Source organism: Malus domestica, chromosome 16, assembly GCF_042453785.1.
Source record: "Malus domestica chromosome 16, GDT2T_hap1".
NCBI lineage: Eukaryota > Viridiplantae > Streptophyta > Magnoliopsida > Rosales > Rosaceae > Malus > Malus domestica.
In genome coordinates this window covers 2,813,039-2,833,218 of record NC_091676.1, presented here as the reverse complement: position 1 = coordinate 2,833,218, position 20,180 = coordinate 2,813,039, and the positions used below count along the sequence as shown (strand labels likewise).

General features: G+C 37.6%; 2 protein-coding genes across 2 annotated transcripts; one reads left to right on the top strand and one right to left on the bottom strand.

Moving 5' to 3' along the window:
• Positions 1-757: 757 nt before the first annotated feature.
• On the bottom strand, positions 758-3,368 carry LOC103402693 (caffeoylshikimate esterase-like). Its single transcript, XM_008341443.4, has 8 exons — positions 2,966-3,368; positions 2,862-2,891; positions 2,511-2,640; positions 2,244-2,390; positions 2,029-2,159; positions 1,592-1,729; positions 1,336-1,434; positions 758-1,261 (listed from the first exon to the last, which is right to left on the bottom strand). The coding sequence occupies exons 1-8, from the start codon at positions 3,266-3,268 to the stop codon at positions 1,043-1,045; spliced, it is 1,197 nt and encodes a 398-aa protein (XP_008339665.3). The 5' UTR covers positions 3,269-3,368; the 3' UTR covers positions 758-1,042.
• Positions 3,369-16,112: 12,744 nt separating this feature from the next.
• LOC103402691 (adenylate isopentenyltransferase-like) lies at positions 16,113-17,225 on the top strand. Its single transcript, NM_001301115.1, has one exon. It carries the CDS (start codon positions 16,113-16,115, stop codon positions 17,223-17,225), a length of 1,113 nt encoding a protein of 370 aa, NP_001288044.1.
• The last annotated feature ends 2,955 nt before the right edge of the window (positions 17,226-20,180 follow it).

The following is a 20,180-nucleotide window of genomic DNA, read 5'->3' as shown; positions in this document are numbered from 1 at the left end:
GAAATCTCCTTTGTAACACCACCTTCAGGCGTAATACAATACTTCAGAGGACTTTGTGATTCCCCATTAAAAAAATCAAACAGATCATACCCACGAAGAACAGATGAAAACTGATAACTTCGTTTCACAAAATTATCTTCAGGCAATTTTACAGTAATCATACCAAGCAGACCTTCAATCTTGACTGAATTTATAGCCATTATCAGGCACCAAGAAGAAATACAAATGTAGTACTTGAAATTCTTGATTAACACACCCCAACTTTTGAATCTTGATATACAATTCTCACTTCTGGCTTCGGCCTTCTATGAAGTAAGAAATTCAATAGACAACAAACTTTTCATTCTTCCAATCTTTTAATTCTTCAGCAATCAACAATCTTTCAACCGAACTTCTTCGTAAACAATAACCAACATCGTATGCACCCAACAATATTTCACATTCACACCAAGTAATTCATATATTTTCACTGAAACATTTTATTAAACAGTTCATCTGCAAGCTTCAAAACAAAAAAAAAATGCAAGGATCGAGAATACCAGAAAGCCGAACCCCTGAAACACAATGAAAATTCCAAGAGAAATGCAGAAATTCTTCACAATCGCACCTCCCGATGCCAAAATATCAGCAGAAGAGCCCAAAAAAAATCAACTTGTGCGAATGATACCATGATAACAAACCACTAATAATGCCTTCGAAGAACTCACAGAAAGATTAAGAGATCAAAGAGAGAAAGATAGGAAGAAAGAGAGAGAGAGAATGAAGAGAGAAACTGTATTGATTTGTGAATTGTCCTTACTAAATTACAATATCTGTTATTCAGCTATTTATACACGAAATACAATCTTAGCTAGTAAGCTATTCATGTAACTAACTATCTAATATAAGCTGACTTGGCAGTCCATCTAACCCTTGAATGTTGTAATGAGTTGGCAGTCCATCTAACCATTGATTTATGACACTCAACAAAAGGGACATGACAATTGTTTACGTTGCTTTTAAGTGCATCGCATTTACCACGTTCAGCTGAGAGTAAAAGATTTTAATTGGGGGAGCAACGGGAATCAAGCCATGTTACAATGTCATCAAGAACAGTGAAAATTCTGCCATCAGGCTCCCCTTGAAGAATGCAGTGAAAACCATCCGGATAGAGCTTCAAAGTTTTATCCTTGCTAGATGCCTTCTCGTAAAGCAACCGGCTCACCAGAGGATCCGTCACCTTATCTTCTGCTCCATGAAGAATTAGAACCGGGCCCGAAACCTGCAAATGTGTGTCAACGTCACAAAAGGAAAAGCACTTTGCAGAGAAGCTGAAATGGCAAGTTGGCAACTGACCTTATCCAACTGCGTTTCGATATCACTTGTGGCCTTCAGAAGTTCCACGGCTGTTCTTGATCGCATGTTGTCGTTGTAAGAAATCACATTGTAACCGGCCTACGGAGAGAAATTTAGCATCACAGTTTATGATTGTTACAGCTTTAAATGATGAACCGATTGTCGCAACCATGCGAATAATGTAGCACAAAAGATTAACCTAGAACAGCATGTGTACAGAGTCCAATTAAATTGCAAAGTGCACTAAAGGACTAACCGTTTTTCTGTTCTTCGGATCTCTGTAGCTTAGCTCGGATGTATCTTTCTGCGGGAAGAGTTTCGCCTCAGGCAAAACTTCAGACGTCAGGGCTAATAGCTTCAGTACTATTGCCGGAGGCATCACGTCTTCCGCAATCTTCACAACTCAAAGTCGACGAAGGAATTTTCAGTTGGTGATTATAGAATGCAATAGTCTAATATAAAACTACATGGATAGGAATTATGGCCATAAGCGCCGTTGAAGTTTTGTTCAAAATTCAAGTGGTTCCTGAAACAAATAAAATTATTGACGTGATTCTTGAATGAGCACCTACTAGGTGCTTATCCAGAACGCGTTTATACGAAACCATAAGCGCTTTCAAGTATTTCTTTTACCCATCTGAAACAGTCCCAAACAGATCAGTTAAACAACCAAATTAGAGAAAAGGAGCTTACTTTGCACATTGGAGCTACAAGGATTACTCCATCCCATTTGTCCGGCTCCTTAAGATTTATCTTGAGACTCACGGCTCCTCCCATGGATTCTCCCATTACAAAGAATGGCAGGCCTTTCACTTCAGATCTTCCTGGAGTTGCAATCAATTCAAAGAGATTAACAAAGCCTATATTGTGAAGAATGTCACTGGAATCTAAATTAAGCAATTTCATACCTTTGACATTAGTAAACTGTTCGATTACATCGCCGACTAATTCATCGAAGTTGGGGATGTAGCCATGCAATCCTTCAGAAAGACCGAAACCCGGATAGTCTACGGCGTATATAGCGTATCCGGATGCAGCAATTCGCTTGGCGATACCTAACAATCCAAAATTTTGAAGCATACCATGTGTGGAACTTCTTAAGTTTAAGCAATGCATTGGCAAAAGATTTGAACTTGGGTTATGTATAAAACAGGGGAAGGAGCAGAGATGCCAACCTTCAAAGAAAAATGTGCAAGTACTACCATAGCCATGGCAGAAGCATAAAGCACCTTTGATTCGATCACCAGCTTTTGGCAACCAGCTTTTGCAGAAAATCTCCATACCCCTTGAATTCCTTCCATACCACTAAATTGCCCATGTCAAATTCTAACACCGTCATTGTTAAAGAATCAATGAAAGTAAACAATTTGTTACAGACGCGAGCGTAACAAAATTGGCTAGAGTGAACACGCTTCTCTATCCTTCCAAGTTCGAATCCCCCGCTCGTGGAGTTTAAATAGTTTAAAGAAAAATATCACTCGTGCAAAATAGATATAAAATAATAACATAAACATTTTGCTTGTTACCTCCTCTGTTCTGATGCCACCATGATCCATCTAAAGAAAAAGAACAGATTATGAGCGAGTCCATAACTACCATGAAATTGAAACTTGAATTGAATTGAACGAACCTTGAACAAGCAATGATCAAGTTGCTGATGCACGTCGATGAATGCGGACCGGACTCGTCTTCGAGCCGGCGCATGGTCCAGATTCTGCGAAGCTATGGCGCACATCTCTTGACTTAACCCTTCCGTTGGCAACCGTTTCCAGGCGGTAACTCTGAAGTGAGTTTTTGGGGTTTTCGGATACGATTTTGATGGGAGGAAAGAGGGTAGGTGCTTCCTTTGTGGTTGTTTGCTCGGAGAGCTTGATTTCCGGTGAAACGGAGGGGGGGTTGGTGGTCGGAAAGTCGGAGTAGGTGACAGGATCATGGCTGTAAAGATTGGACTGACTTTTGGAAAGTTAAGTGGATTCAACGTTTGATATTCAAAAGTTCTTCGCTTTTTGGCAAACTCAAAGAAAACGTGTAGATTTATAATCGCCTTAATTATCGATTTATCCTCTAAAATTCAATATTTTTTCTAATTTGTCAATTAGTTGACCGGAGATTTGATTATTGGTATGGGGAATGCTAGCTATATTTTATATTTGTCTTTCCTTATCTATTTTTCTCCCTCACAAACAAGTTATAAGTTATATAGTGTCAACTGATGAGTGAAAAAAAATAAATAGGGAAAGGCAAATAAGGAAAGTAGGTAACATACGCCGTATTAGTCTAACTTCCTCAATTTCGATTTGGTAGGTAGTCCAGAGGTCGAAATAGACTTTAGTGAGCAATCAAAGACGATCTTGGCAATACCCGTGGACAAAGGAGCTACTTTCAACAAATCAATATAAGGGCAAATCTTCCTTAACCCACATGTAACTCAATTTTGTATTTTGTTTCTCGCTTTGGTTTATTCTGATAAGTTTTGCTCTAATCCTTAAATGAAAGACATCATGAGACTAAAAAATATATGAAGTTTTAAAGGACTTGACGAAAATGCTAAAAATCATCTGAATATGTACTGAACTTTCTAGAGATTGAGCATGGAGCCAAGGTGAAAACCAAAAAAAAAATTATATAAAATTGTATAATTATAGCGTCTCTCGCATTGACGTGGTATCACATGAGACCATAATATAGAGAAGTTTCATATTTTTATGAAAAATGTCCTAAACATTACTTAATCTGATCGCCTCAACACAAGTTTTTATCTTGAGAACGAGGATAAAGGAAACATTATCCTAGTTTCATTTACTTAATATCATATTCCTTTTAACAAGGGAAAATGGAAATTAGAGCTCTATTTCATTAATCTATTGGTGTTGGATACAAGAATTTAAATCTTCAAACTATTTGCGGAGATCACCTTGGGTCCATATGCTAGTTTGGCTTTCGGCTTAAATGGGTCAGTGTGGGATCCAACTCATATGACATGGGTCTGTGGCAGCATATTGGGCAAAAAGGCTAAAGCCCAATTTTCCCTCTTAAACTCATCTTTCTTTTCAAAGTATTGGTGTTGACACTCAAAAGGTGTTATCGGCTTATTTGGAAAAACTTTTAAAATAACTGAAAGTGTTTAGAACTAATTCTTAATAAAAATACAAGTAAATTTTGAAAAAAATGTTTGAAGTGCTTCCTGCAAAAAACACATAAGCGTGCTTCTTGCAGGAAGCAATTCAAGTGCTTTTGGAACAAAAAAAAAAATTTCTCTATAAGCGTTTTTAATCATTTTAAAAGTATTTCCAAACGAGCTATCATGCAAATTTACGTTGTGTTTGTATAAAAGTAAAGTGCACAACGACGTTCTTTGAGAGCCGTTTACAAATCTCTTCTTGTTATCATTTTTTTTATGTAATTGTGATTAAAAATCTGAATCGGTACACAGAAATAGAGGCACTCTACAAACAATTGAAAAGCCATATTCCATTTGACGTTTTGTGGTTCCATTCAACAGCTCTTGAACTGAAAACCTAGGTTGTCCCCAAATATTTAAATATTAACATTAAACCAAACCCCTCTTCCAAACTTCTTAAACTAGCCTTAAATTCTTTGTTTGTATTATGTTCATCTTTAAAAAATGATTTAATTATCTAACCTTCTCTTAATAGAAAAACCAAACACAACACTTCATCATGATAAGTGCGTCTAGATGACCAACAAATGCAGTGTCGTGTTAAGCCAAGTGGACAAAAAATAATCTAACCAAGTTTGTGTAATTAAAAAAAACATAATCCATGTCGTTCACAAAAAAAAGTACAATTCGTGTCATTTTTTGTTTTTGTTTCTATAGCTTTTATCACGTAATCTAGTTTTTGTCTCGTTCATCTTATTACTTGTATTAATTTAAGGGGTGTGATTAGGAGTTGATGAACATAAGTCCCTTATTTTTATTTTTATAAACAAATAATATTATCTACATTAAGATGTAGGGGAGTGGGCAAAGTCTCAAAATGGGTCAACCATTATAATGCGGTTCAAATTCGTCTTGACGAGAGTCAAACTTAAGACATCTCACTTACAAGTGAAGAGGAATATCATTATACTGTAGTACTAAGTGGTGATGAACAAATGTTTTTAGTACTAGTCAACTTGTCCCTCGCAAGACTATTCTATTTATCTTTAATTTTTGTGTATAGTCCTCTCGTGTGTGTTATCGGTTGTATACAACTATATCTTGTTAGGTTACAATATAGTTGAGGGACCCTAATTAGGCTTCATTAGGATAAAATAAATGACATATCAATTTACATTAAGTGCTGTAGTTTAGGGATCGTAGAATCCTCATTTGTCATTGACTTTGACTTGGCTTCTTGATTAAGAGTATATGGGAAGAAAGTTGGGGTTTTTATAAAACTGGCTAATTGGTAATATAGTAGTTCGATTTCTTATAAGCCTTTATTAGGTTTTTCTCCGCATTGAGGTTAGACTCTTTCACCTTCACATCCTCACACGGCTCTTCATGTGTGCTAGATTTTCAAGCCAAACAAGTAAACAACACAAATTGAATGCGTGGAACACGTGTGGCAATTGAGATTCACATGTGGCCAAACCATGAAGAAGTTGGATACCACGATAAAACTAATTGGGGAGTATCACAACTCCTTATAAACCCTTGTTAGGTTTCTCATCATTTTCTGGAATGTGAACACAGAACATTGATCGATCATCTTCAAAGTTTAGGAAGTGGTTACGATCGAACTCCATTTTTTGGTGTCGGACTTTTTACAATGCGCATAGAAGACACGTATATGAATCGATTTGGTAATTAGTTTTCAACTTGAAAAAGCATTCAACAGTAGTCAACAGTTGGAAAATCGTTAGCCGATCACTGGGATTCTCGTTTCCATATTCATATCCAGAGAAGTAGCTGTGATGTAATTTGATGATGATGGGGTTGGGTGCTCTATTACTAATGGAAGTTCAATGCATGATTAAATTAAAAGCCCAAAAATAATTTTTATAGCTTCTATCATGTAACCTAGTGTATGTGTCATTGTGTCTCTTTCATCTTGCATGTAGATTTATTAGTGTATTAATTTAATGGGTGTGATTAAGAGTTGATGAACAGATGTCTTTTAGTAGCAGTCAGCTTGTGACTCGCAAGAGTACTCTATTGATCTTTAATTTTTATGTATAGTTCTCTCGTGTGTTATTAGTTGTGTACGACTATATCTCGTGTGTAAAATAATGAGAAATATACATACATACATATATATATACATATATATATATATATATATTTGACGTTGATTTCATTCATCAATAGAGTTTACAATATATATTTACATCTAGGCTTCATTACGATATAATCAATGACATCAATTTATTTATTTATTTATTTATTTATTTATTTTATTTTTATTTTTTTTGAGAACCTCGGCGGTACGAGGGAATTTTATTGATAAGAAAAAAGAAGTTACACCTAGACAGGGGGGGACATAAACCTAACCCCTCATAGAACAAGAGAAAAGAAATACAAAAGAAAAGGGGGGGACATGCACCTTACCCCTTTTGAGAAAGGAAATGCCAGAAAAAGAGGGGGGGACATAGACCGTACCCCTCTTGGAAAAGAAAATACAAGGAAAAGACTAGGCGGACATAAGCCCAAACCCTTCTATAAACCTTAAAAGGTAATAACCTGCAAAACAAAAGGGAATCCAAAAAGGTTAGGAAAAGAAAGGAGAAGACACATCAAGAAGAGGAGACAAACCTGTAGGTTGGCATGCCCAAGAAATCTGAGTGCAGAGGAGGGAGGATCTCAATTGGGGGAGTGGAATGCCAGACAAGTGAAGATGATAGTAGCCCTAAATTGGCTAATTTGTCAGCAACAACATTCCCTTCTCGAAAAATATGAGAGCAACGAAAAACCATGTTCTGCAAAAGGAGAGTACAATTGTTCCAGCGTGTCTGGAGCGACCAAGGGGGAGAGAAAGATCCAGAAGCAAAACATGATATTACACTCGAAGAGTCGCTTTCAAGCCATAAATTTTGCCAGCCTCGCGCATGGGCCAATTCGACAGCAAGGATGACAGCATGGAGCTCCGCATAGAAAGAAGTACGATGGCCCAAGCTTAGGGAGAAACCACCAAGAAAGTAACCCGTAGAATCTCGAAAAACCCCGCCACAAGCCGCAGGACCCGGATTACCTTTAGCAAGGCCATCAGTATTCACTTTGACCCAAGAAGAAGGAGGGGGGTGCCAAAGAACAGGGACAATAGAATGAGCTTTACAGGGGTTAGGCGATATTCCAAGAGAGACTAAAAGTTGCCGGTCCAAAATGCCTCGTACATGTCCAGGGGTGAGAGCTCCAACCTGCCTAATCCAGGCCAAGGTGGAGCGGCAGAGACGTGAGAAGGAGGGAGGTTTGCCTTCAAACTTCACTTTATTACGCATCTTCCAAATAGCCATGAGTAAGAAAAACCCTGAAGCTAGCCAGACATTGCGAAGATGTGGAGAAAACCGCTTTGACAGAAAATCAAGCCATAGATCAGAGAGGGAGCCCGTAGGTTGAATAATAGTGCCAAATTGGGTGGCTAGCCAACGCCAAGCACATTGTGCAAAGTCACAACTAGAAAATAAGTGGTCAATAGATTCAGAATTCTTGTGACATAGTTGGCATATTGGAGCCAGCGGGATGCCTCGGCGCTGAAGTTGATCCTCCGTTGGGAGCTTGTTGAATAGGATCTTCCAAACTAAAATAGAGTAACGAGGTGGGATGAAAGGACGCCAGATAATGGAAGCCCAACTCTTGACAGGAAACCGATGACGAACAATTTCATAGCCATCGGAAAACGAAAAACCACCAGAAGAAGAAGCTTCCCAAATTAAAACGTCTTTATCCTCATCAATTGGAAGAGGCATTTCTAAAATCTCTTTAGTTAGGTCTGGGAAAGTAGAAGAAAAGATAGAAGGAATAACCCATTGTCCCATACGAATAATATTTGAGACCTTAGTACGAGATAGAGAAGGGCTGGATAAGCCTATTGTGGACATCAATTTAGTTACACTAGTGATCCACATTGATGTGGCAACACAAATTAAATGACGTGGAACACATGTGGTCATTCGGCTTCACAAGTGGCCAAACATTCTCTGATACCATAAAAAAAAAAGGTTCAACCATAAAATTAATTGACGACATAAAATATCTCAACTACTTATAAACCTTTACTAAGTTGCTCTTTTCGATATTATTTTCTGGAATGTGAACACAGAACATTGATCGATCATTTTCAGGGTTTAGGAAGTGATTCCGATCGAACTCCATGTTTAGTTTCGGACTTTTTACCATGCGAAAAGAAGATAAGTATATGAATCGATCGATTTGGTGAATCAGTTTTCAACTAGAAAAAGCATTCAACAGTCAACAGTTGGAAAATCGTTGCCCGATCACTGGGATTTTTGTTTCTCATTTTCATATCCAGAGAAGTAGCTGTGATGTAATTTTATGATTATGGGGTTGGGTGCTCTTTTACTAATGGAAGTTCAAAGCATGATTAAATTAAACTTCACACGAGATTAAAGAGTAGTATAGGGTTTAGGGTTACAGACTTACAGTACTACTGCTGTGGAGAATGAGATTAATTAGGAGTAGCTAATTATCAAATTACTTATTAAGTAAATCTACTTAAGCTTGATCAGCAAGCGTGCGTACGGTTATTCTTTGAACCGCGCGTAGCATGTGGCCCATTGGCTGCTTGATGAACTGCATGCACGCGCATATTTGGAAACAATCTGAACACAAACCCTACTTAATTAGTATTCAAATTAAGCCTAATAAAACGACTGACCAAGCTTAAACCCCACTGCATCGAATCTTATAGGGGCCATAATCCAATCCCAGATGATTCTTTTTCAGCTTATAGTCAAAAGGATATTCAGTAGTACATATTGTAAATCAACGATAAAGACTGACGCCGATTGAAAGGCCGAGGTCGTTATTGTCAGAGGATCCCTTCAAGCTTAAATTCTTTGCCTTCTTAGATTAAAGTTGCCGGGTGCTGCATCAGCTGGGTCACATTCCTTGCTGTCACAATCGTTCATTGTACCCATCTTTTAGCATCAATGTGGCTTAACATATTTGAAAAACGAGTAAGCGGTTCATTTAACCACATAAATATTTCAATAATTAACTGCACAACACACACGTCACAAAAAGGCTTCCAGTGGCAGTAGAAGTGAAACCACACAATCCAAGTCAGGTAAAAAATGAAACCGCCTGATATAATTCATATTTAATTTTGTTCAATGTGGAATTGTTGTGTTCTTCAACAGCAACTGGTCAATGTCATCGTTTCTGGGATCCTCTAATTGCAGTTTCATTAGTTGGAAATATTTATACCATGGTGGGTAAGGGGGAGTGCGTTCAATACAGGTAATGATGCTGATGTTGATTATTCGAACTTTTAATCCCACCTTTTCAACATCGGCCGACTCTTAAATTCAAGTTTTACATCGTGGAACACTTTATGCACGATTTGAAAGAATTTCTAATCATCTTTTACAATTTTCTTCATGCACGAGTCATATGTCTTGTCTTTCATCATCGTCGTCATCGACGACTTGCTTGTTATTGGTTTTGGCTTTGCAGAATTCAACCCTGGCGAGGCAACACCAACCTCACTCAGTGAGACAGGATTCACCGACTCACAGAATCATCAAAATCTGTTGCATAATAACCAAGAAACTATCCTAGAAATTACGACTTCATACTTTTATAGTGCTCCCTTGAACTTGCATATATTTATTAGCATATTACCGGCTTATTTCTATTGTCATTTTAAGAATATAACTACTGTCTATTTTAGTATCGAATTTCTTTATTATAACTTCTTAGCTTTTTTACCAACATTATCTATGAAATTAGCATAATTTTTCACTTTAGTCTCTGACAACAAAAATCGAAAGAAGTGGTCATGAGTTTATCTACCATAAATTAGTTTTGTCCTTTAGTGAAAATATGTCTATATCCTCATTAAATTGTCACATGAACGACCACGTGACCACCTTTTAAGGGATATTTTTGTCAAACCAACCTCTCAACTTATCGAGAATATTGATAGATTTTTTACGAAATAACTAAAATGATTTAGGATGGACAAACTCATGGATCATTTCTATTAATTTTCATTATTAAAATCAACGTAAGAAGTTATGTCAGTCTCATAAAATAGCTAAAAACCCTACTTTTTCAGTTCTGTTGTGACACACGCTTATTGAATAGTTATGGAACTAAGATTCTGTTTTCGCTACAAGATAAAATATCTTCACAACATCATCCTTGAGAATGAAAGCAACTGCAACAATTGTAATGTACATAACCCAATTATTTTTTAGATCGAATATCTATTGACAATATACTGATTATCGTCAATTGTATGGCACTCCCACAACGCTGGCACATGAGAAAATTGAAATTCTTTCATAAAATTGCTTCATAAATAATCTAATTATACGAAAAACATGAACTTCTTTCTATTTTTTAAAATAAATCATTGTGGATTGCACTCGTCACATGTAAATACAATTTCTCTCTTATATTTTGCCACAAAAGACAGCATAATAATGCTTTCTTTGTCACCAATAACAACACCTTTTACAAAATACGCGTATTATGTACTATGCATATAATTAATTACCAACATAACCCTAATTAGAAACAAGATCAATTGATGAAAACACAACTAGTGTTGCATTACTTGAAAGGATGTTGAAATGCAAAACAAGCAAATTAAAACAGGGACAAACATAAAAACAAGTATGTAACCATGTATTGCAACACAAACCACTTAACAAACATATATGGCCATGTGACAGAGACTCACAGACGCCAACTCCATAGCCAAAACTGAAGAGCAAGCTACCTAATCCCTCATTTTTGCCAGTTCGCCACCAATGACCAATCGCCACGCTTATCCTTAATCAAAGCCCACGTACGCTTCGTTACTACCCTAAATATGCCATGCCATCTATTCTTATTCCTTCCCTCAACAGACGTCGCATGAACTACTTATTTATCCAAGCAGGGCGTCATCGTCTCGGCATGGCCTCAGCATTTTATAATGTTTCCCGATTGTATATGTGTGCGTGTGTGCGCGCTTGTCCAATTAATCTTGTTTTGCATCCTTAATACGATAATTGTCTAAGATAGATGTAGGTATTATCTATATAAGTATAATGCTAAACAAGATTAATTAAACTCGCCGGCAAACGTATTGCTACCAAACCAATTGTAAGCATGAAACTAAAATAACACAACTGGATATATACTAGTGTGACAGTGCTATTTGCCAATATATAATACACTTCAAAAATAGTTAGCAACCTATTCAAAATAAAGAGGAAGAGAAAAGAAGACGAAAAGACTGCTGCCGGAGGGTTTTGCCGCTGCTGTCACTAGCTGGTAAATTTTTTTAGGTTTTTTTTTTTTTTTTTGAAGACGATGGAGAATACAACTTACTTGGCAAACACTAAAGGGGTTATATAAATATGCACGCGAGAATATTTGGAGAAGTCCTATTAATTGCTATCTTGCTATACATAAATTGAAGAAAATTCACCACGAATGAACATGGATTTTGAGTACAAATCACTCGTCTCAATTCTCAAACATGAAACATTATGCATCAAGGAAGGTGTTTGATATCCATATATTATATATATTTCATACCTCGATATTGGAGTTGAAGATTTGAGTAGAGTACGTTACACAATATAATTAGGTATCGAACTTGTCATCCATATATAGCCTCCTCCGTCTCTTACAATTTTTCGCTGCATTTGATATTATTATTTTTGTAGTTTCAAATCTTTGTGTTGTATTCCCCCACATGCCGTTTTTCTTCCAAAAACTCGTCCTCCATAGCAATATATAGAAGTCGAACCTGGGCCAACCCGCTTATAAGCATAAAAGAACATTAGTAGACCATAGTGCTAACGAGGACATCGATAAAATTTATAATAATATAATGAATACATATAAATAACTTAAACAATGGAGGATTAAGATTTCGTCATTGATCACATATGTTAGAAAGGGAGGAGTAGAATCTCAATTTTAATATGAAACCATTTTGGCCAGCAGGTTTTGAACCCCGAATGGCATACAAAGAAAAAGCCTCTCTGTAATGTCGTGTTGTGCTTCCAATAACTGGGATTTTAAGGCATAAAAAGGTTTGGGGAGGATGCACCTGATCGTTGAAGAAAATTAATGATTACGATTGAAAGACTTAATTAAAATATGAGAGTTAAGCAAGAGACTGAATATGCAAAGTCATGCATCATCCAATTTTGTCTCCAACTTAATGGTTGAATCTATGTTTTTTTAAAATTTATTTGACTTTACAATATGAGTGTATAAATATATATATATATGTCTATACTAGTTACTTGAGTATATTACATGACTTGTGTGGTTGAAAAAGGATTTTGGTTTGAATGGGATAACGATACAACTTGGCAGATAATTTGATGTGCGTGAAAGAGAGAATCAATGAAGAAGACGGATATTTGGTGCTTCTTATAAGGGAAATGCTGAGAAGACACTGTCAAAAGTAAGACTTTTTATGGATTGTCTATCGCTTTCTGTTTTTGGCACAATTGTCACATCTCGGGCTTAACTCTGTTGTAGCACGATATTGTCTGTTTTGGGCCCCAACCACGCCCTCACAGTTTTGTTTATGGGAACTCACACGAGAACTTCTCAGTGGGTCATTCATCATGGGAATACTCTCGTGTGAACTCACTTAACTTCGGAGTTCCGATGGAATCCGAAGCCAGTGAGCTCCTAAAATGCCTCGTGCTAGGTAGAGATGAGAATATACATATAAAGCTTACATGATCCACTCCCTAGATGATTTGGAATCTTACAACAATATTTTATAATGTTGGCATGAAAATTAATGTTAAGCTATAAGATAGTATAGAGTCTCACTTTGAGAGAGGACACGTAGCATCCCTCTTTTTATAATGTTTGTTCTCTTTATTTATTGATTAGTTTGGTGACCTGTAGGGTTATCCCACGAAGTCATTAGAGATCGAGTCATCTAAACTACAAAGTCACCTACAAATACTCTACTCCCAATCATTTCAGATAACGCTTGCATTAATTATTTTATGTTTTAATGAAGTTACTAGCTCGCGAACCCATTTACCTATTGTCTCGTCCTTTGAGTTCCGTTTGTTTTTTAACGTCTATACTTTCAGAATTGATCTGACCCTGACGATCCTACGAAGCACAGGAATACTCGATGCTTAATAGATAAGTACCATAATTGCTACTTCGGGAAAGTAAGTTCACTACCCATAAGGCCCTTTTGGATTATAAAAAAATCCCGACCTAAACGTAAATATTCTTTTTTTTTTATTACATTAAATTGAATTTTGAAGCTATTCTGATTGTCGAATTCCGTAACATTTTGATATTTATTGTCACGTCTATTTCAATCCTACATACCCACATAACATTTTGATTATTTGATACATCAGATGTGTGATGTTGAACTAGTAATAGTGAGGAGAAGGGGCATAAAATAGAGTTTGGTGAACTAGTAAAAAACATGACACAATTTTTTCCATTTAATATATTTTTCAATATTTCTAGGGGTATATATATAAACAAGAAAATGAGGGACGAGAGGAGAAAATTTGGAAATATAACCATTTGAGATACTACGTATTGAAATATAACCTACTTTTTTTTAACTCTTATATAACTAACCAAAATTGGTGTTCAAAAGACTCAATTGCCCTAGAACTAAAACATTCTCTTCAGCAACGTCTGATTATCTCTCGCGGTCATGGGACTGAATTATCAGCAGCATCCGTGGAGATGTCAGAGTCGATGCTTCACGATTCCGACGACAAAATCAAGGCCGTCGAGTATGAGGACGACGATCGAATCTCAGAATGGAAGGACCAGATCACCATAAGAGGGTCCGGATTATCCCCTCCTTCAACGTCGCCGCTGGGATGCTCGGATTCTTCTTCATCAAGTCATGAACTGGATTCTTGGGAAAATTATAGCTTTCAGTTCCCCTCTTTACCAGGCAGAAGAACACCTTCAACCAAACCTGCATCGTTGCCTTGATATGGCCTTGCTTTTAGCAGTAAACCTAATTGCTTTTGTTTCGATCTTCACTACTTAGTATTAATCACATCACTCATTAACTGATTAGCTAGTTCTTAGCTTTTATTCTTTTTTTTTTTTTTTTTTGTTAGTTAATTTTGATGTTTAGGGGTGGGTATAAAAACTGTCAAACTAAAAAACCGAATCGAACCATGACAAAAAAAAAAACCGTAAAAAACCACATTGACAAAAAATGTCAAAATCGGAACAAAAACTGAACTGAACCGTTTCGAACGGTTCCAGTTCCAATTTGGAAATATTAAGAACCGGAGAAACCGGACCGAACCGCTTTTAATATAAATTATTGTTTTATTATTATTTTTATATAAATAAAATATTTTTCTAAGAAGACCATGTGCATAAGCCCAATATTTTTCTTCACTTCTCTCCCTCTCTTTTGTTGTTTTATCACTTTCCTCCCCTACATTATTTTTCTCCATTATTTTCCAGTATATTATGCATTATGTACATTTTAGTTTTAGTTTAAGATCTACACTTTGGTTTTGATATGAGCCTTTTCTATCTTTTGATTTATATTTATATGCACACTTTCTATCTTCTTATCACAAATCTTGTAGATCTAGTAGTGGAAACTCAAATTTACTTGAATTTGTAGTTGAAATATGTGTTTGGTATTAGAAGTAGAAAATTAGAAAAAACATATATATACTTTTGGTTAGAACCGTAAATCTATATGAATCGACTCGAAACCATCATGAACCGAATCATACAGTTTTAGTAATAAATTTAAACGAAACTGAACCGTTGAAATTTTCCGATTCTAATTTCATTTTGAGAGTGAAACCGGGTCAAACCGGATTGTGCTCACCCCTACCGATGTTAGTCATGGAAAATTGGTGTTTCTCCTCTCCAAACCCCTCATTATCCATTTTAATTATTGAATGAAGTAGAGATAACAGAGTAATGCCTGGTGGTTCAACAATGGGATGAGGCTGACGGTAAAAAAATCAAAATGGTGTGAGGAAGAGAGTTTTAATCCTAGGGTAATTAAATCTTCTGGACATCAATTTTGATTAGTTTTATAAGAATAAAAAAAAGAGGTTATATTTCAAAAAGTGCTTTTTAAAATGGTTATATTTCCAAATTTCCTGAGAGAGGAGAGCCTAGAAACCAGAAAGGCAGAAACAAGTGGAGAGAGAGAGAGAGAGAGAGAGAGAGAGCAGAGCAGAGCACCGGAGCATGAGCAGAAAACTGGGTTATGAACTTATGAGCATGACGATATATATAGTAGTCCTGCATTAAACAGCTCCAGGACAAAAACACCACTCCGCTGTTCGATTCCCCATTCCCATTTCCTTCATTCTCCTCTGTGGTATCGTGTTGGTCTGTTATTTCATCACCACCACCACTCCTCCTCCTCCTCCTCCTCTTCCTCCGCCACTCATACCCATCGTATTGTACTATCATCCAGCTAGCTAGCTGTCCTCTCCACACACACACTCTCTCTCTCTCTCTCTCTCTCTCTCTCTCTCTCTTTACCGTTTGGACAGTCCGTATATGTGCGTACAGTGTATGCGCAGCCACCTGATCATATATTCCCAGCCCACCAAAATTACCAGCCTGTCCTTCTCTCTTCCTTCCCATGACACTTCATCCCTTCCCAACTCACTCCCTCCATTATTCCAATTTCAATTTCAATACGAATTATATCTCCCACCGTTTCCACTTGCTCCCGCAGCTCCACCACCTCTACAACCACCCCACTCATCCGCTTCACCTCCCCCAAAGGCCCCGCCGCTGGGCCCACATGGCCACCGGCCACACTTCCGCGGTCCCACGTCGAAAAGACAAGCTCCTCGTCATCATGGGGGCCACTGGCGCCGGCAAGTCCCGCCTCTCCCTCGACCTCGCCACCCGCTTCCCCTTCTTCGAAATCATCAACTCCGACAAAATACAACTCTACCGCGGCCTCGACATCACCACCAACAAGCTCCCCCTCCCGGAACGACTCGGCGTTCCCCACCACCTCCTCGGCGAGTTGGACCCCCGAGACGGAGATTTCACGCCCGCCGATTTTCGCGCCGTCGCCGGTCAGGTTGTTTCCGGCATTACGAATCGGAGGAAGGTGCCGATGCTCGTCGGCGGGTCAAACTCCTTCATTCACGCGATGGTCGCGGACCGTTTCGAACCGGGGTGCAATGTCTTCGAACCGGGTTCAGACGCCTCCCTCTCGGCCGAGCTCAGATACAATTGCTGTTTTCTGTGGGTGGACGTGTCGATGGCGGTGTTGACAGAGTATCTATCGAAGCGAGTCGACGAAATGCTCGACTCGGGAATGTTCGAGGAGTTGGCCGAGTTTTGCGACCCGGATCGCCAGGACAAGCACGACCCGGCAGCGGTTCCGACCGGGCTGAGAAAGGCGATTGGAGTGCCCGAGTTCACTCGGTATTTTAAAAAATACCCACAAAGTAAAAGGGACGAGGACGATGATCGGGAGCGGAGAGGAGCATACGAAGAGGCGGTAAGGGCGATCAAGGACAACACGTGTCAGCTGGCGAAGAGGCAGATAGGGAAGGTCCTACGTTTGAGAGGGGGAGGGTGGGACCTACGGAGACTAGACGCAACGGACGCGTTTAGGGCGGTGGTTGCGACGACATCGTCGGATAGTGACGGCGGAGAGAGGTGGTCAGATATATGGGAGAGACAGGTGGTGGGACCAAGCGTGAAGATTGTGAAGCGCTTCTTGGAGGAGTAGGTCTTCCAGCCTTTTCCAGCTATGCAAAATTACAAATCCTCTTTTCTCTTTCTATTTTTTTTTAATTAATTTTCCTCCAAATTTTGGAGGAAGAATCCCCTGTGCCCCAGCTTCACAAATCCTGTGTGCAGCGGAAAAAAATTGGAAAAATCCAAAGGCGGGAGTGGTCCGAGTGGACTTGGAAGGCTGAGTTCGGGACCAGAATGCGACAAATTTTGTGTTTGGGAGGGAAATGCAAAAAACACAAAATACAGGAAATCGAGAGGGGATAAAAAAGAAAAGAAAGAGAAACAAAAATTTTGGCAAGTGTGCAAAAGAGTAGTGTGAATTTTGTTCTCTCAATTGTAATTGAGTAGGGACTCTTTTAATCACAAATTTAGCGCGTTAGCAACGAGCAAATCATTCACTAAACTCTTCTTTGTTCCTTCCTATCCTAATAGAGTTGTGGTGTCACTTGCATACCAAATCGATACAACATTAGCCTTTCTAGTTCTATCAATAGCGTTTCAGCAAGTATGTAAATTTTGTGTTCATATGAATATAACTACGTTAGTTTTACAGTAGTTCAAAATCTTTTAAATTTAATAGACTGTTTGTACCTATATCTCTCTCGTCACCTAATATTTTGCACGAGGAAAACAAATAACACAACGAGATAGACATCCGTTGCGGTTGAGATTTCTCTCCTACAATGCGCAAGATTTCTCTCCTACAATGCGCAACACACAGTACTAAATAATTCTTTTTCCAATACTTAATTGCTCATGCTTTAGCGTTTTGAGTTTGCCAAAGAAATAACCCGGATTTAATATTACAAATTGGGGGAATAAATAGTCTGTCAGGTATTTGACCAGCACTATTATTCGATTCATAATTTATTTATTTTCTAGTTGTTGACGTTGCAACTGATTTTGCGATCGAAAAAGGGAGGAAAATATAATAAAAGTGCGTTTTTATGCGAATGCCAGATTAGCAAGGGAGTTGGAGATTGGGCAATTTTACTAGATTTTGTTAGATCTTGTCAAATGCCAAAACGAAGAGATAAATTATAAGAAGAAAGAAAGATGTGGTCATATAAAATTGGTCCGTGATCTTATTTCTAGATACACACACAACACACGTTCTTAGTCTCCTCCAAGTTCTGTGTTTATTCTTTGATGATATATATTATCATAATTGTATGCTCATCAGCTGATAATGTTGCGAATTAACAAATCACAACTCCATTTTTAAACAATTTTGAGAAAACTTGCATTTTTCTTAAGGACAGTCCCACAAAGGCCTATATGTGATATTGATTTGCGTTAGATGAGTTTCTTGTTTAGTTATTTTCATTTTAGACCTTTTTTCTATTTTTACATATGTTTCTTCCTCATCACTTAGCCACGTTCCTCCCTTGCTTCCGTTTCTATGTTTCTTTATATTTCTTAGTAAACAATGAGAGACGTCGTTTAATATATAGGATTCTATTGAACTAATGACTATAATATATTGGTATTACACTCAAATTTTTCGACCCACTGTAAAAGTGTGAATGTTTTATATATTTAATATATAAGTATCATACCCACTTTTTTCGATCTACTGTGTAAGGACATGGGTTGTGGCTTGTGAATTCGTGAGGGAATTTTGGAAAATGTGTGATTTCAAGTCCCAAGTAGTCTTACTAATATTAACGCAGAGTTGCTAATGCTGTCTCAACAAAAGTATCCTATCCGTAGGACAGGATATGAAGGGAAGGCTAGGATGATGGTTTCAATCCATTCTAAAGTTCCCAACCGACACTGCAGTCTTGAAAGTGCTTTTCCTTCAAGTGCTTCTGCTGCATAAAACATAATTGCAACCATCTGGTTTGGAGAAGGACTTCGGGTAAATCGTAGTCGCAAGATCTAATTGGAATTTGTAACTAGACATGGAAGTCATGACTAGTCAATTTTGTGCCAGCAGAGCTACAAATTTCAGAGCAACACAGGAACATCAATTAAGTTTACCAGTTTCAAGTGGAATAATATTGTTCAAATTTCCAAATTATCTGCAATATTGTTAGAAAGCATGAAACCTTGAAACCTTCAAACTTCCCGCCCCCCACTCCAGGAAGGACTTGCCTACACTTGTCAGGTTACACACCAAGAACACAACGATCCTATACAATGTCAGAAGGTTATGAATGTTCCAAAGCAATTATAGAAGCTTTTGTGATGTGATGTGATATGATGTGGTGATGTGAGGTATCAGATGAGATAATCCATTGAAATTTCCCGAGAAAATGAAAGTCTTCCGCTTTTCATGATGGGTTATTCAAATTACATCTTCAACATGTTTGTTCTGGAAAGGTTAAATAATCAAAATGATCCTTAAGATTTGCATAACATATCATTTTAATCTCTAAGATTGAAAATCAATAGAAATGGTCTCTGAGATTGTCCACTATCCATCATTTTGGCCATTCCGTTAAAAACTCTGTTAAGTATTTCGAAGCTCTTGGCCAGAAGTTTGTGTAATTTTCAAAACTTCGTAATTCAATCGTTTTTTAACCAAATTTGACCTATAATATATCAAAACGAAGATAGGAAAGTGTAGAACAAGATTATGCCATTTGGAAGTCCAATGTTGTTCGTAGATTGCCGGAAAATAGCCTCAAAGTTGACTAATCCGCGGGAAAACTGAAAAAATCGCCAGAAACTGGGTAAACTTTAAACGTTCTTAACTTCTTAAATACTCAACGAAATTGAGTGATTCAAAAACGAAAATAGTATTTCTCGAAGAGACAAAGAGAATGGTACCTTTTTGACAGCTAATTCACTGTAGTTTGGACAATTTGAGCCGCTTTCCGGCCAAATCACAGTGAATTAGCCATCGATAAATGTACCATTATCTTTGTCTCATCGAGAAGTATGATTTTCATTTTTGAATCACTCGATTTCGTTGAGTATTGAAAAAGTTATGAACGTTTAA

Excerpts from the sequence above, each read along its gene's own strand:
- LOC103402691 (NM_001301115.1), top strand. The coding sequence starts at position 16,113 with ATGACACTTCATCCCTTCCCAACTCACTCCCTCCATTATTCCAATTTC.
- LOC103402693 (XM_008341443.4), bottom strand. The coding sequence starts at position 3,268 with ATGATCCTGTCACCTACTCCGACTTTCCGACCACCAACCCCCCCTCCG. Across the intron at positions 2,892-2,965 it reads TTGATCATTGCTTGTTCAAG|ATGGATCATGGTGGCATCAG; the intron begins GTTCGTTCAATT and ends CTTTTTCTTTAG. Across the intron at positions 2,391-2,510 it reads TTGCACATTTTTCTTTGAAG|GTATCGCCAAGCGAATTGCT; the intron begins GTTGGCATCTCT and ends TTGGATTGTTAG.